At 44.8% G+C, this 16,822-nt stretch overlaps 1 protein-coding gene across 1 annotated transcript in view; it reads right to left on the bottom strand.

Annotated features, from left to right (window-relative positions):
• The window catches only part of TNN (tenascin N), a gene marked incomplete at its 5' end in the record, with an annotated part of 35,603 nt that overhangs the window by 11,239 nt on the left and 7,542 nt on the right, over positions 1–16,822 (bottom strand). The window contains 6 exons of the mRNA XM_082227016.1: positions 254–386; positions 1,271–1,401; positions 4,577–4,840; positions 5,898–6,161; positions 13,993–14,082; positions 15,867–16,055. Of these exons, the coding sequence (XP_082083142.1) occupies positions 254–386; positions 1,271–1,401; positions 4,577–4,840; positions 5,898–6,161; positions 13,993–14,082; positions 15,867–16,055 (1,071 nt within the window). The remainder of the gene's footprint in view (positions 1–253; positions 387–1,270; positions 1,402–4,576; positions 4,841–5,897; positions 6,162–13,992; positions 14,083–15,866; positions 16,056–16,822) is intronic.

Genomic DNA, 16,822 nt, shown 5'->3' with positions numbered 1-16,822 from the left:
GGTGTGGTGCAAATTACTTCTTCCCCTGGAGACCCCAAGAAGGCGGCTAAAATCCTGAAATTTCAGATCCAAACCCTGAGACCAGACTGACCTACTCCTTGAACTCCTGGCCTCTTTCCAAGCCTTCATAATACAAAAAATCCTCAGAAGATCAACACAGATTCAGCTGGCAGTGCCACGGGACCCATTTTGAGGGCAAGCACCATCTTGAACAACAGGTCGAGGAAGTTTTACTGCAGTTCCCAAAACCTACCTGTAGAAAAGGTGGTGGTTGTTTTTCGACTCCAGCGGTCTCCCTTAAAGGCCATGATATGTATGGTGTATTTGGTTCCGCGAGTAAGGCCTTCTAGGACAAACCTTTCCTCATTAGGACCTAACCGCACTTCCTGACACACAAAAGAAAAGAGAGGCAAAAATTACATTCCATTGACGATTTGGCTCCAGCCCTTCTTGACCTTCGCCTCCAATCCCTGTAAGAGGCAGGGAGAGAGATGATTGGCTACCCAAGGATGGTTGTGATCCATGGGGAAGTGAAAAATGCAGTTTCTCTAGAGGAAGATAGTGGAACGTGTTGCTGGATTGCAGCTTCCATCATCCCTGACCATCAGGCATGCTGGCTGGGGCTGATTGGAATTCATCCCACAGGATCCAAAGAACCACAGACTGCCCTTCCTAGAGGAGCAAGTCAGATGCACACAGTACTCACTGAATAATAGTTGAGGTTTGTAGTTCATAGCATTAATAGAATAAGATCCAGTATTTGAAGGGAATAGGCTGTATTTATATTCCCAAAACACAAGGATGGGGCAAGTCAAATTAAAAGCTTCACTTTTAATCTCTGAAATCAACTGGTTTTTTTCTGTTTTTTAAAAGGATGTTAAAAATACTGCTTTATCTCTAGGCTGCATTTCAAGATTGCTTTTATAACTGCTGTTTCTATAATTTGCTTTTATGTGGTTTTAATGCCTTATTATAATTGTATATCATAAACCATCTTGCGTGTGGGCTGGGCATTTTCAAAACTAAAATGAGGCAAAAGGGGGCCCCTGACTATGTACTGGCTACATGCCAAATCTTCATGACGATTCAGTGTTGCTTTACAGTTATGCCACCTGTACCAACTTTTCATATAACTTAAAAACATTAAATGCAAAGCATATGTAGTGAATCTCTGTATCAAATCTGGGTTCATGGGTGAAAAGCTTGTGTGTTTTTGAACTGTTGGCTTAGCTAATCATACATTTGCTCACATAGCAATTTACAGACTTACCTTGATAGTACCATCTGGTTCCCGATAGGTGATAAGATAGCCACTGATCTGAGCATCAGGTGGTGTCCAAGTGACCAGTCCACTGGACTGTGTTACATCTGACACACGGACATTCCTGGGAGGGTCAATTTCTAGGCGAAAGACAAAGTGGGTGAAAAAAATCTCACAAGTGCATTTAAAAAACAGATAGTATACCATATTTTTCCATGTTTAAGACTATATATTTTTTCTAAATTTCTGAAGTTTAAAATAAGGAGTCGTCTTATACATGGATAGTGCATACTGCATTTTCTTAATTTTGAGTCCCAACAATTAGGGGGAGTCATATATGGGGGCGACTTATACATGGAAAAATATAGTAATGAGTACTTCAGATCTGTGTGAGAAAGAATGGGTAGGTTTTATTTTTGTCAGACTCGTTATCTAAGAACTTGCTTACATAAATCAGTTTCAGAAAAGATTTGCGGCAGTTGAAGAGGCCGGAAGGCCTTCCATGAGGGCAGGCAGCCTCTTATCTTGTGCTGAAACGGCAATATTATGAAGTTAGCTCTGCGCACAAAGCCGCCTGTGGTTCTGTGTTCTCTGGCTGCCCTTCCACATGTCTGGAACTCTCATCATGACTGGCAAACTGGCAGACAAACAGCAGCACACATGCCAGACCAATCCTTGTTTCTGGCTGGTAGCTGAGCAAGCTCAGCCCATAGGCTACTATAAAATAAAATTTAAAAATGCCAGGACACATAAATCAATGCTTTGCCAACCTCCTGTTTAGTTGACTCTTGAACTGCAGCTGTAAGAGCAGGCCGTGCTATTTCAAGGCAAACATACAACACAGAGTTGATAGTGACAACATAGCGTTGTCACAACTATCAGATAGCCATACAGCTACAAAAAATTACAGAGTATCTGTAAACATCACCATCCAAATTCAATCCCACTAAAACAAAACTTATTTTCATGAGCATAATGAAGCTCCTCTTAGTTTTTAAGAGTAGTTTAATAGAGACTTTGATTCCCACCGTGGGTTCACACGTATCTTTCATCCCACAGTTGCATTTGGTCAAACAAGTTTTGCGGTTTTTTGAAACAATATAAGAATCCACAAAACCTGTTTACCAGAGGTGATGTGGGATAAATGAACACATCAGCCAGGAGCAGGGCGAGAATACATTCAGTTCATTCTCCCATGAACACTTACCTGGAGGTAAATCACACTGAACTCAATGGGGCTCAGATCTGAGTACAGTGGTACCTCTGGTTACATACTTAATTGGTTTTGGAGGTCCGTTCTTAACCTGAAACTGTTCTTAACCTGAAGCACCACTTTAGCTAATGGGGCCTCCCGCCACTGCCACACCGCTGCCACACGATTTCTGTTCTCATCCTGAAGCAAAGTTCTTAACCCGGGGTAATATTTCTGGGTTAGCAGAGACTGTAACCTGAAGCATATGTAACCTGAAGCGTATGTAACCCGATGTACCACTCTATACATGATTAAGCTTGTTTGTAAGCTGACTGTGGGTCTAGCCAACATGGTGCCCTGCAGATGGGTTGGACTCCAACTCCCATCAGTCCCAACCAGCAGGGATCACCTGGCCAGGTCACACATTAGCCAAATCTGATATAGGGGATGTTCCAGCTTAAGAAGCGGTTTAGTCCTGCTGGCCACATGACCTGGAAAGTTGTCTCTGGACAAACACCGGCTCCCTTGGCCTGAAAAGCGAGATCAGCACAGCACCCCATAATTGCCTTTGACTGGACTTAACCCTCCAGCGGTCCTTTACCTTTACCTTACTGTCCCTTAGAGAAGTCAAGTTCCCAGTCGTGCACATACACACATCCCAGAAAAGTTAGTGTTGTCTAATAAGAGAGTCCAGCTAGCTATGCATGAATTTGGCAGTTTAAAAAATAAATTATGCTGTAATATGAAGACTCTGAGCAGGCAATATTGGCTGCAGGAGAGGGAAACTGGCAGAGGAACAGGCTGAAAAAATGTCCAGTGCAAGCTTCTTCACATGTGGACAACAGAGGGAGCTGCAGGGCCTCAAATTCACCTTCCTAGGACAAGGTATGTCCGTAGGCTTGCCATTAGTATTGGGCAGTACTGCTTCTGCAAATTTTATAGTATCTCACTATGTCCATAATACTGCTATTTGTATAGTGAAGGAAGCTCCATTAGTATTCCATTATAGTGTTGGGAGAAGTCCACAGAGCAGATACCCATATTGCCTTTTGGGCTGATGTAGCACAGAGCCAAAAGCATCACTGAGAGCAGAATTTTTTCAGTGCTGCCTAACTGCTAAGCCTTAGCAATGCTAAGGGTCAAAGCATACATGGTGTTAGAAATGTGGTTTAATCTCGCTTGAATCACTGTTGCTTTTTTAAAAATAAAAAACCCTCTATGATTCTGTTTTATGGCTTTAAAAATGAGTGGGGCGCTGAAACCAACACAGAAACCAGTGCAGATATCCGAACACAGCTGCACAATGCCCAGAGTGGCAAGTCCACTTAAGAAACTGACCACTACATTCTAGACCAGCTGTAATTTCAAAAACCTCTTTTAGAAACAGCCCTGCATTATTATTATTTAATTAAGAGAGGATAATACTCCTGGGTGTTGCATTATAGGACTGAGGAACAGATTACTGAAATAAGTATTATTGTCAGCATCACCCAAAGAAGCTATGGAGCCAATAGAGATTTGACAGCCTTGTTAATGCTTAACTCTAGTTAATGCACGGAGGGGTTAAGACCATGGAGTAAGCTGCCCTACCAGGCTTAGCTGGATCACATCCCCTCACCTTGGGAATAAGGGTTACCAAACTCTGTTCTCTCACCCTCCACCATGTGAACCTGACCAGTAAGGATGTCTAAGCTGGATGGCTTTAGCAAGCCACATTTGTGTTTCTATACAGATAATTTAGAAACTCTTACCATTTTTGAAACTAAGTTCTACTGCCCATCTTTTCTTGCTGCTTTATGGAAAAGCACATGAATCTAATCTTTGAAGAGTTTGTAAGTAAATTATTTTTAAATTGCCAAATGTGTGGTCTCTTTGCTAAGGGAAGGGGGCGACTTTGGAAGGGGTTTAGAAGGGGAGATCTTAAAGGTCTAACACAACATTTCCATACTATACTTTGCTGCATGTTTTGCTATCTTAAATCTCTGCCAAGCCTCTCTCACCAAAGAGTGCTTGCCCCAAACCTGGATCTAGGCATCCAGGGAATTCGCCTTTCAGTTCTTTAACCACATCATTAACAACCAACAATCCCATCCCCTCTCTCCACTGCTCCTAACTTAAGTTACCTGTCAGTGTCTTTGTGATTGTCCTCTTGCTCTGCTGGCTCCCCTTCATAGCCCAGATGTAGATGACATACTCCATGCCTGGCTTCAGGCCAGTCAAGGTGGTGCTGGTCTTATCCTTCCCAACTGTGATCTCTCTGGTGTCTCCATCAGCAGAGGTGTAGCTAAGTATGTACCGGTCTATAGAAGCCAATGCCTTATTCCAAGAGATAGTGGCTGTGTTCTCTGTTCCTTGGTCTGTTTTCAGGTTTGTAGGGCCGTCTATCTCTATGAACCAAAATGGAGGCATTATTATTGTTTTCTTTATCAGTCATAACCTTCTTGAGACTTTGTTTTGCAACTGTAAGTCATTCGTTATATTGATCTGTGGGACTTTACTTTGCCATGGCTAGAGTGGCAAGTAGATTTTTTACTCAGAAGTAAAATGTCATGCATACGTGCATCTTGATGCGTAAGAATTTTAATTAATGTGAGGGAGCGGGGCAGAATCTGGGAAGGTGGAATTAGCCATTGATAATGCAACGCGGGTGGTGCTTGGGACGCGGGTGGCGCTGTGGGTTAAACCACAGAGCCTAGAACTTGCCGATCAGAAGGTCGGCGGTTTGAATCCCCGCGACAGGGTGAGCTCCCGTTGCTTGGTCCCTGCTCCTGCCAACCTAGCGGTTTGAAAGCACGTCAAAGTGCAAGTAGATCAATAGGTACCGCTCTGGTGGGAAAGTAAACGGCATTTCCGTGCACTGCTCTGGTTTGCCAGAAGCGGCTTAGTCATGCTGGCCACATGACCTGGAAGCTGTACACTCGTTCCCTCGGCCAATAGAGCACCGCAACCCCAGAGTCAGCCACCACTGGACCTAATGGTCAGGGGTCCCTTTACCTTTACTAATGCAACTAAATTACTTAACAGAATGCTTGTCCATCAAGGAAAAGGCAGGAACACTCTCCTGCTAGCTCAGATCAGTTAGCACAGCTGAACTGGAAGCATTCACAGAGATCAGGTGGTATCATATTTGACCCTTTCTGGCCTAGAGTAGTCAAGAAATTCCTCACTGGTCTGGCAGTAGTTCCTTCTGTTGGCCTGAGCTTGGCAATGAATCTCCATCTGGAACGCTTCTAGACCTAAGTTCAGAAGCTTGTCTTCACAATGAGAAAACTCTCAACTCCTTCCATCAATGACTTACAATGTAAGTGCTCATCCTCCCCCATGAACTGATTCTAAAATTTTATAACATTTAACAAGGGCTGCATACTGTATGAAAATAAGAAACAAAATACAGGCAGAAAGGAACACAGCACAAAACTTCATAATTTCACATCTCTGGGTTACCTGTTTCAGCTGTTATGCTTGCCTTCCTGCTCTGTTGGGTTCCCTTCACAGCCCAGATATAGATGGTATACTCCATGCCTGGATGTAAACCCACCAGGGTAGTGGTTTTCTTGTCCTTCCCCACAGAGATCTCTTTGGTGTCACCATCAGCTGAGGTGTAGCTCACCACATATCTATCTATTGGAGCCTGGGCCCCATTCCAAGAAATGGTAGCTGTGTCTTCTGTTACTTGGTTGGCTACCAGATCAGTTGGGCCATCAATATCTGTGAAAGGAATAAGGACTTTTAGTCATGGCAGTGATCCTCACAAGATTTCTGTAAATCTCTAGGAGCCATTTTTTCGAGGCAAACCAACTCAAAGCATTTTGATGCACAAGGGAAATCAATGGTAGTCGTGTCAAAGCACCTCCTGGAGCTTGATTAGGAGACCTTTCCAGGGATCAGTTCTGTCTGTCTCCAGCTCAGTCAATCCACCAGTCAATCATTTAATAGGGAAGCTTTTAATGTTTGGTGGATTACTGTATTTTAATGTTTTGTTGGAAGCCGCCCAGAGTGGCTGGGGAAGCCCAGTCAGATGGGTGGGGTATAAATAATATATTATTATTATTATTATTATTATTCAACAATTTACCACCAAAGGTTGCTCCTTCACATTATTTCATAGCAGAAGCATCTTCTGCATTTGATTTCAAACACTTGCCAGCACCTGTCTATATTATGAACCCTTTCAGAGTTTGACAGTAGCCCCCTTCAGGCATTCTACTTGCATGCTGAAGCAACATGTGAGCAAGGAGAGGTGAGACAAGTTTAGGAAGCTCCTCCACCACTCCGCTGGCGTCACGACTATCACACTCCACAGGTTGGAGAGCAAAGTTCTGAAGTGGGGAGCTCCCGTACTGGGGAGATTCTCTGGGTGGTTTGGTGTAAGGGAAGGTCAAGGGTCTAAATTGTGCAGGGAGCCGCCATACGTACAGGAGGCTCCCTTCCACGCTGCAGAGGCCAAAGAGGACAGCAGGTGGGCGTGTTTGAAGGTTAATGCACTCATTCCTGATCTCATCTTGCTTTTACATGCAGGCAGAATGTCCAAACGGGGCTAATATGACTCACAGAGACCTTACACCATGGTCAACCACCCAAGCAACCTTTAAGAATGAAACACTTCACACTTTTAAAAATAAAGATGTTAAACCAAAGAGTTGCACAGTGGTGCTAGAGTAAGACTTCCCACATTCCCATCCGTTTGAAGGACTGTGATGATCCTAGAGCCATTTCATAATGCTCAGATTCTATTCCAGGAGGCAGCAAAATGACTCTGGCTTGCATTCACACTGCTGCTTGCTGTGCTCTCACTGCATTTCCTGAGCTGGGTTTCTAATCCGTGCTCACATGGCTTTATCAAAATGTGTGTGTATCTTTTGTCATTTCTCAAACCAACTTCATACCAACTAGAGTCCTTAAGCCATTCGTGATTCATCTCTAGCCAAGGTGTGAACACCTTTGCATAGGGTAAAGACATCTCAGTCCCCTCAATGCACCCTGGTTTAAACACTAACAGAGATGGATCTGACACTAATGAAGCCGTGCTGATGTGAACAGCTAGGTGGGGAAAGAGCAGGTGGGAAAACACATTGTGGGGGGCAACTTCACTACTGTCTAAGCCATCACTCTGGGTTCAGCCGCACTTACCTTTTCTCCACTCTTTCCAGGCATGGTTTGAGATTTAAAGCTATGATCTTACCCACGAAAACCTACTCTAAATCCAATCCTTTAAAACTCCAAATTGATGTTTGCTCCAATTAAGCGCCAAAGAGTGGGTTAACGCAGGGCCTTGTTATCCAAACAGCATGGGAGTCTCTTTTCTGTGAGTGGCTCCCATGTGGCTGGGAGAAAATGATCTAATCATAGAATCATAGAATCATAGAATCATAGAGTTGGAAGAGACCACAAGGGCCATCGAGTCCAACCCCCTGCCAAGCAGGAAACACCATCATAGCACTCCTGACATATGGTTGTCAAGCCTCTGCTTAAAGACCTCCAAAGTAGGAGACTCCACCACACTCCTTGGCAGCAAATTCCACTGTCAAACAGCTCTTACTGTCAGGAAGTTCTTCCTAATGTTTAGGTGGAATCTTTGCTGCCGGTTTCCAAAATGGCGTCCAAAATGGCGACGAAGGTAGCAGCCTAGTTAACCTCGTCTGCCTTTAGATAAAGTTTTAAGTAGTTTTAAGTAGTTTTTCAAACCCTTTGGGGGTTTATCTTTTAATTCTAATGATTTAGTGGCTGCACTATCTCCTCAACACTGCCTCCGCTTTTCTTAGCATTAGCGTTTTATTGTTTTATTGTTTTATCACCGGACTCGAGCTTTAGCCTTGCTGCCTTGTCGCACCCCCCGCCGTACTTTGGTGCTGTGGAGCTGAGTAATCTCCTGAAACGAGTGAGAGGGGAAGGAAAAGAGGCCTGGCCTGACTCCCCCGTCGTTTGGATCCATTGCTCCGTGTCCGCTTCTCCGGAGCAGCAGAAAACAACCTTTCTCCCTCCTCTATGTGACATCCTTTTATATATTTGAACATGGCTATCATATCACCCCTTAACCTCCTCTTCTCCAGGCTAAACATGCCCAGCTCCCTTAGCCGTTCCTCATAAGGCATCGTTTCCAGGCCTTTGACCATTTTGGTTGCCCTCCGCTGGACACGTTCCAGTTTGTCAGTGTCCTTCTTGAATTGTGGTGCCCAGAACTGGACACAGTACTCCAGGTGTGGTCTGACCAGAGCAGAATACAGTGGCACTATTACTTCCCTTGATCTAGATGCTATACTCCTATTGATGCAGCCCAGAATTGCATTGGCTTTTTTAGCTGCCGCGTCACACTGTTGGCTCATGTCAAGTTTGTGGTCAACCAAGACTCCTAGATCCTTTTCACATGTACTGCTCTCAAGCCAGGTGTCACCCATCTTGTATTTGTGCCGCTCATTTTTTTTGCCCAAGTGCAATACTTTACATTTCTCCCTGTTAAAATTCATCTTGTTTATTTTTGCCCAGTTCTCTAATCTGTCAAGGTCGTTTTGAAGTGTGATCCTGTCCTCTGGGGTGTTAGCCACCCCTCCCAGTTTGGTGTCATCTGCAAATTTGATCAGGATGCCCTTGAGTCCATCATCCAAGTCGTTGATAAAGATGTTGAATAAGACCGGGCCCAAGACAGAACCTTGTGGCACCCCACTAGTCACTCTTCTCCAGGATGAAGAGGAACCATTGATGAGCACCCTTTGGGTTCGGTCAGTCAGCCAGTTACAAATCCACTGAGTGGTAGCATAGTCAAGACCGCATTTTACCAGCTTCTTTACAAGAATATCATGGGGCACCTTGTCAAATGCCTTGCTGAAATCAAGGTAGGCTACATCCACTGCGTTCCCTTCATCTACCAGGCTTGTAATTCTGTCAAAAAACGAGATCAGGTTAGTCTGACATGACTTATTTTTCAGAAATCCATGCTGACTATTGGTGATCACAGCATTCCTTTCTAGGTGCTCACAGACTGTTTGCTTAATGATCTGCTCCAGAATCTTCCCTGCTATTGATGTCAGACTGACTGGGCGGTAATTATTTGGGTCCTCTCTTTCCCCCTTTTTGAAAATAGGGACAACATTTGCCCTCCTCCAGTCTGCCGGGACTTCGCCTGTTCTCAAAGATGACTGCCAGTGGTTCTGAGATCACATCTGCCAGTTCTTTTAATACTCTTGGATGCAGTTCATCTGGCCCTGGAGACTTGAATACATCTAAACTAGCCAAATATTCTTGTACTATCTCCTTAGTTATTCTGGGCTGTGTTTCCTTTGCTGAATCATTTGCTCCAAATTCTTCAGGTCGGGCATTGTTTTCTTTATCGGAGAAGACTGAGGCAAAGAAGGCATTGAGGAGTTCAGCCCTTTCTGTGTCCCCTGTTTGCATTTCACCATCTTCTCCTCTGAGTGACCCCACTGTTTCTTTGTTCTTCCTTTTGCTACGAACATACCCATAAAAGCCTTTTTTGTTGCTTTTAACCTCTCTAGCAAGCCTGACAGAGTGTTTGTTGTGGGGGAGGAAGGGAAAGGAGAATGTGAGCCGCTTTGAGACTCCTTAAAGGGAGTGAAAGGCGGGATATCAAATCCAAACTCTTCTTCTTCTTCTGAGTTCATTCTGTGCTTTAGCTTTTCTGACTTTGTGTCTACACGTGCTGGCTATTTGTTTGAATTCCTCTTTGGTGGTTTCCCCCCTTTTCCATTTTTTGTACACATCCTTTTTTAATCTTAATTCAGTTAAAAGTTCTTTAGATAGCCACCCTGGCTTCTTTAGGCACCTTCCATGTTTCCGTCTCATTGGTATTGCCTGACGTTGTGCTTTTAGTATCTCCCTCTTAACAAACTCCCAGCCATCATGAACTCCCTTTCCTTTTAGTATTGTTGTCCATGGGATCTCACCCAGCACTTCCCTAAGTTTTATGAAGTCGGCTTTCTTAAAGTCAAGAAATTGAGTCCTAGTATGCTTGGCTGCTCCTTTCCGCTGTATAGTAAACTTCAGAAGAGCATGATCACTCGCGCCTAATGATCCTTCCACTTCTACCCCACTAACCAGGTCATCAACATTGGTTAGGACCAGATCTAAAATGGCTGTTCCTCTTGTTGCTTCTCCCACTTTCTGGACAATGAAGTTGTCTGCAAGGCCAGTGAGGAATCTGTTTGACCTTATGCTCTTGGCTGAGTTTGACGTCCAACAAATATCCGGGTAATTGAAGTCCCCCATTACTACTATCTCCCTTCCTTTTGCATGCTTGGCCATCTGTTCCAGGAAGGCATCATCTATGTCCTCCGTTTGGCTTGGGGATCTATAGTAAACTCCCACAATGAGGTCTCTGTTATTCTTCTCTCCCTTAATTTTGACCCAAATGCTCTCACTTTGGCTTTGAGGATCTAAATCTTGGATCTCTTCACAGGTATACACATCCCTGACATATAACGCTACTCCTCCTCCTTTCTTGTCTGGTCTGTTTCTCTGAAATAGATTGTATCCCCCCATTATTACATTCCAATCGTGGGACTTATCCCACCAGGTTTCAGTGATGCCTATTATGTCATATTTAGTTTGCTGTACCAAGAGCTCAAGCTCATCTTGTTTATTTCCCATGCTTTGCGCATTAGTGTACAGACATTGAAGTCCATTAATCATTCCCCCGTGTCTCTTATTTAAGGATTTTTTCCTCCCACCACTAGGTCCGCGTGCTGTTTGCTCCATTTGGTCTATGACATTTGGATGATCATCTTCATTAATTGATAGACTCCTACCTTCAGGAGCACTGTCTCCCTCCCCCACATTAGTCAGTTTAAAGCCCTCCTGATGAGGTTTCTGAGATTTTTGGCAAAAACATTTCTCCCAACCGTTGTGAGGTGCAGCCCATCACTTGCCAGAAGTCCATCTTCAAGAAACTGCAGTCCGTGATCTAAGAATCCAAACCGTTCCTGTTTACACCATTTGTGAAGCCAGCTGTTCACTTCCACTATTTTCCCCTCTCTCCCTGGGCCACGCCGTTCAACTGGGAGGACAGATGAGATGACAATTTGTGCATTTAGTTGCTTCAATTTCCTGCCGAGAGCCTCGTAGTCTCTTTTGATCTTCTGGAGGCTATTGCTTGCAGTGTCATTGGTTCCCACATGAACCAAGAGGAAGGGGTATTTGTCAGTGGGTTTTATGATTCCTTGCAGTCGTTCAGTTACATCTTGGATCTTAGCCCCGGGGAGACAGCACACTTCCCGAGACATCTTGTCAGGCCCACAGATCACTGCTTCTGTTCCCCTCAGTAGGGAATCCCCTATCACCACTACACGCCTCCTCTTGGGTTTGGTCGGGGTTCTTCCGTGAGCTGTCCGTTCCAAGGTCGCCTGCACATTCCCCGAGGACTGACTTTGCTGCTCGTCTTCATATACCTGATCGACTGTAATGAGGGAGAGATCCTCAAATGGAGTCTGCTCTTCGTCTTCCATGCTAGGGGAGAGGACCTCAAAGCGATTGTGTATTTCTAAGCAATCAGAGTGAACCCTGGGCCTCCTACTTCTTTGAGTCACGTTTCTCCATATATCTGGCTCCTGTGTTGGTGAACTAGCCTCCTTCTCAGGGGAGTCCCCTGTCTCCTCCTTGGTGGAGACGGTGTGCTCTGTTGCTTCCAAGAAGAGCTCCAGCTCTCTAATTCTTTGGAGCGTAGCTACACGTTCCTCCAGTTGCTGGACTTTGTCTTTTAAGAGGGCAATCAACATGCAATTGCTGCAGGTAAAGCTGCCTGCAACCTTTGGCAAGATGGCAAACATTGCGCAGGAATCGCAGGCGACTGCAGCTGTTCCCTCCCCTTCCATCTTGAGATCGTGTCGTTGGGGTTGGCTACAGAGGTCCTCCATCATAAAAAGCTTGAAGACAGGACAAATAACTTCCCCCACACAAAAAAACACCTAGATCTCCCCCAACAAACGTTTGAGACTAGCTCCCCTAAATCTAAAAGATGGATCTAACTGCGCGCGCCACAAGGCGCGCGCCGCTGCCCTGCAAACTCTGATAAGCTCCTCCAACAGCTAATCCCCTGCCTCAACAGAAACCCTGCCCCCTCTGACCTTTACACAGGGAAAACAGCTAATCAGCCACAAAGAAACACACACACACAAGAAAACCCTTTTTGCTCCTTCTTCAACTGATGCCCTGCAAACTCTGGGCAGGGAATGATGGGCAGGGAATGATGGGATGAAATCTTTCCCAAAAATGGGCGCCCAAAATCCTCCCAGCAGGCTGCCAATTCTCTTGTTATGATCTGTGCAATCTGTGCCTGTCCACGTGGTTGTGTTGTGCACATGGGTAATTCTGTGCAATTCTTGCAAAGCAAGTTCTGGAACTTTAATTGTGTGTGGCAGCTTTTTCCTGACACCACTCATTGCTATATAGGGTGCGTAGCTTCGGTGTAGCAGAACAGTTTGTAACAGAAAATGTGCACTCTTTCTGGAGCTTGAAGAGCAGCCCACATGGATCCAAACTGCTCTTGCTTTTACAACCAAACCACTGGACAGTTTGTATTTTTGGCAATATAGACCAAACAGTTGGCCTGATATATTTTGCCTTTCAGATTCCCTTCCCAGTTTCTAGGAACTACTTTGCTGTAGCTACAAAGGAAGAAATGGTGCTTCTCATGTCCAGCCCAGAGCACAACATGTTCAAATCAAAACTGTTAAAATGGACACATCATCTGCAAAATCAGGACATTCCACAGCAATGATTTACTGCCCAAGAGGAAGCAGAATTTCAGTGCTCTAGTCTGACTTCCTCCCACTGGCAAGAAAATTCTGAAGACAGCAGGAGTAAACAAAAACACTGATCCAAAGTCAAACCCAAGGCTGCCAACTATAGGCATCTGGTGCCTCCGGGTCTGCCCTCCTTTGAGAAAAAACAGTGGTCTGGTAATTCCATTGATGAATCCTTACATTTCCAGTAGCAGAGGGAGGGCTGTTAATTCATGGCCTCTTCACAAATCAGAGCAAACATCAATCTGGAGAATTGTTGTTTGCTCCAGTTGAGAGCTTAAAAGTGGTTTTCCCTGGGGGAAAGCAGTGGGACAAGGGGAAGCGTGGATGAGCCCATGCTGAGATGTTGCAAACCCTTCTGAACCCAAGCTCTGGGCAAATGACTAAACTCTGTCTACAATTAACACAGAGAGGAGAACTGGGATTGCAGCGGCAGGCACCAGCCCCAGCCACCATACATTGGCCTATTGTCTTGAACACAGAACCTCTGTGTGTACACTGTCCTTGGCAGTGGAAGAGACTATGCACAGAAGCTTTGTGCAGAATAGCCAAACAACACGGAGGGGCTTAAAGTGGTGCCAGGGGGTGAGATCCCACTCTCCCTGCCCACTCATGTCCTGATTGTACACAGATTTTAGTTAACTGTGAAGAGAGACATCTGGAGAGAGTAATTGGGACACTCTGGAAGGCTCAAAGGATCACACTGTATGAGCGATTGCTACGGCAATTGTGACAACCAGTAGCAGCTGTGCTAGTGGAATGATGTCGCCAAAGCCCTAGATTTATACCTGTCCAGCCGTTCACAGAGGATGGCTTCCCTTCCATCTCATCCTTCATAGATATGACGGTGATCACATACTGGGTTCCTGGCTTCAGGCCTATAAAGAGAAGAGAAGGGGGTAAATTCTTCTGAGACACAGCAGTATCTTTGATTTCTCTCCGTATTCCATACTAGATTTGTTTCAAAGCCCTTCCTTTGTTGCATGTAGGATTTGTCTAGCCTGATCTGAGAGGAAGGGGGAAACTGCATCTCTCCTGTTCACAGTGAGACCCATCCCAGAGGAAGGAGGCCTTGGTCCGCAAGTGGGAAGATCAGCCCTGAGACTCAGTTGCAGGGCTTCCCCTCTGAAGTCACCTAACTGTTGTTCTTTGTTACACTTATGTCACCCGCTGGAGGGGAAACGTATTTGTTTCAAAAGGCATTTATTTGCTGGAGGCCTGCAGCTTGTTGGCTCTGCATTGTCCTGTTTTCAGTTGGTTTTATCCATCTTAAGTACCTACTATTCAGACAGATCCATTGAAATAAGTGGACCTAAATAAGTCATGCCCATTAATTTCAGTGGGTCTGCTCTGATCATGGCTAATGCTGGATACAGATGACACTGGGCTGGGTTTTTATTTTTAAAATGTTGCATAACACTTTTGTAGCTCATAAATGAAACAAAACAAAAAAGTTAATGTTTGGAATGCTCTGTCCCACGAGACTAGGGCCCTGCAGGACTTGATTTCCTTCCACAGGGCCTGTAAGACAGAGCTATTCCGCCTGGCCTTCAATTTGAATTAGCCTGATCCTCTGTTCCCTTTTCCCTTTCCTTTTTTATGAAGAAACCCTTCTGGGACCCCACACTTAAACTCTTCCCTGGTCTCCTTCTGGCCCTAGTAGGACCAACTTGGCCAGTTAGCCCTGGTGATCATTTGATGTGTACTAACTGGGGTTTTTTCCCTTAAAATGACCCCTGAATTTTTGAATTTTATTGACGTAGATGCTGCATTTATGTTGTAATTTATGCTGGTTTTAAGTCATATTTTAAACAGTGTTTTATATTTGCTGTTAGCTGCCCTGAGCCCGGTTTTTAAACCAGGAAGGGCGGGGTATAAATAAAAAATTATTATTATTATTAAATGCACATAAATCAGAACTCTGTAAAAATTGCTTAGAGAGCATGTTCAGTACAGATGCCTAGACCTATATAAGCATATTTTTATTTTATTTTATGCCAGGGGCAGGTAACCTATGGCCCTTTGTGTGTTGCTGAGAAGAAGAAGAAGAGTTTGGATTTGATATCCCGCTTTATCACTCCCCTAACATTCTCCTTTCCCTTCCTCCCCCACAACAAACACTCTGTGAGGTGAGTGGGGCTGAGAGACTTCAGAGAAGTGTGACTGGCCCAAGGTCACCCGGCAGCTGCAGGTGAAGGAGCAGGGAATCGAACCCGGTTCCCCAGATTACGAGTCCACTGCTCTTAACCACTACACCACACTGGCTCTGAGCTACAGCTTCCATCACCCCTGACCTCTGGCCAGGCTGGCTGGATCTTGTGAGAGTTGGAGTCCAGCAACATCTAGAGACCCCTATTCCCCTTATAGAGCTGCATTTCTCAAAGTGGTTTAACACCGAATCCCTCTTCCCAAGGAACTCTGGGAAATGTAGCTCTCTGAGGGGAATAGGGGTCTCTCTTAACAAAATTACAATTCCCTTGATTCTTGCAGGGAAGCCGTGACTGGTTGGTGGTATGGTAGTGCTTTCAAAGTATAGTGCAGATGGGGCCTAAATCAACAACCAAATGTCAGTTCTCTTTCCAGTTAACAGTGAGAAAAATCAACAGATCTTCTCCACTGAGCTCATTCCTGATCGTAAGAAACTTACCACATCACCACTTACCTGTGATAACATATCTGCTCTTGGCATCACTGCTTTTAGGGACCAGCACCTCCTTCTCCTCCCCTGGCCGGAGCAAAGAGCTGATCCTCAGCTTGTAATAATCCACCTCTGTTGAAGGATTCTCCCACTCCACTTCCAGGGAATTATCTGTCTCTTCTGTCACCCATATAGCACCAATGGCAGAGACCTCTAGAAAAGAGAGAATAATCGAAAGCAAAGCTGAAACAGCACATTATTACAATCAATCCCCTTGCTCTCTAAGGAATAATTATAACAGAACTTTGGATGTAATGCACTTGCTTAGATGAAAGGCAGATAGGGAAAGGGAGGAATTTGGGCCAGCAGTTTCCCCATTAACTCCTAAGAACACAAGAGCCCTGCTGGATCCAGCTGGATGCCTTTGGGAAGTCCACAAACAGGACTTGAGTGCCGCAGAACTCTTCCACACTTGGGCTTCCCCTCAGCTGGCATCCAGAGAGATGCATGGCCTTCAACGGTGAGGTGAAACTGTAGCCGCGTCTGCCAGCCTTATCCACCATGAATTTCCCTAAACTCTATTTAAAGCCATCTATGGTATTTGCTGCTATGTCTTGTGGTAGCAGATTCCATAATTTAACCATTATGCACTGTGTGAATATGTACTTTCTTTGGACTGTCGTGAATCTTCCAACATTCATCTGCATCGGATGCTCCTGGGTTCTTGTATTGTGAAAGAGGAAGAAAAACTTCTCACTATCAACTTTCACTGTGTTGTGCATGGTTTTATGCACTTCCGTCATAGTATCAGGTCAGACGTTATACCAAAACTATGGTTTGAGTTTAAACATGCATAACAAGCAAGCCATTGTTTGTTGCTATGGTCTGCTTTAAGTTTTTGTTGGGAGTGGCACTCCAACTCAAGGTGCGATGGTTTTCCAATCTAGACATCGTACCAAATAGTAATGAGCACAAATCAT

This window comes from Podarcis vaucheri (genome assembly GCF_965113315.1).
Source record: "Podarcis vaucheri genome assembly, chromosome: 6".
In the NCBI taxonomy this organism is placed as follows: domain Eukaryota; kingdom Metazoa; phylum Chordata; class Lepidosauria; order Squamata; family Lacertidae; genus Podarcis; species Podarcis vaucheri.
Note: the sequence above shows the minus strand (reverse complement) of the source record. Positions and strands in the feature narration are given on the sequence as shown.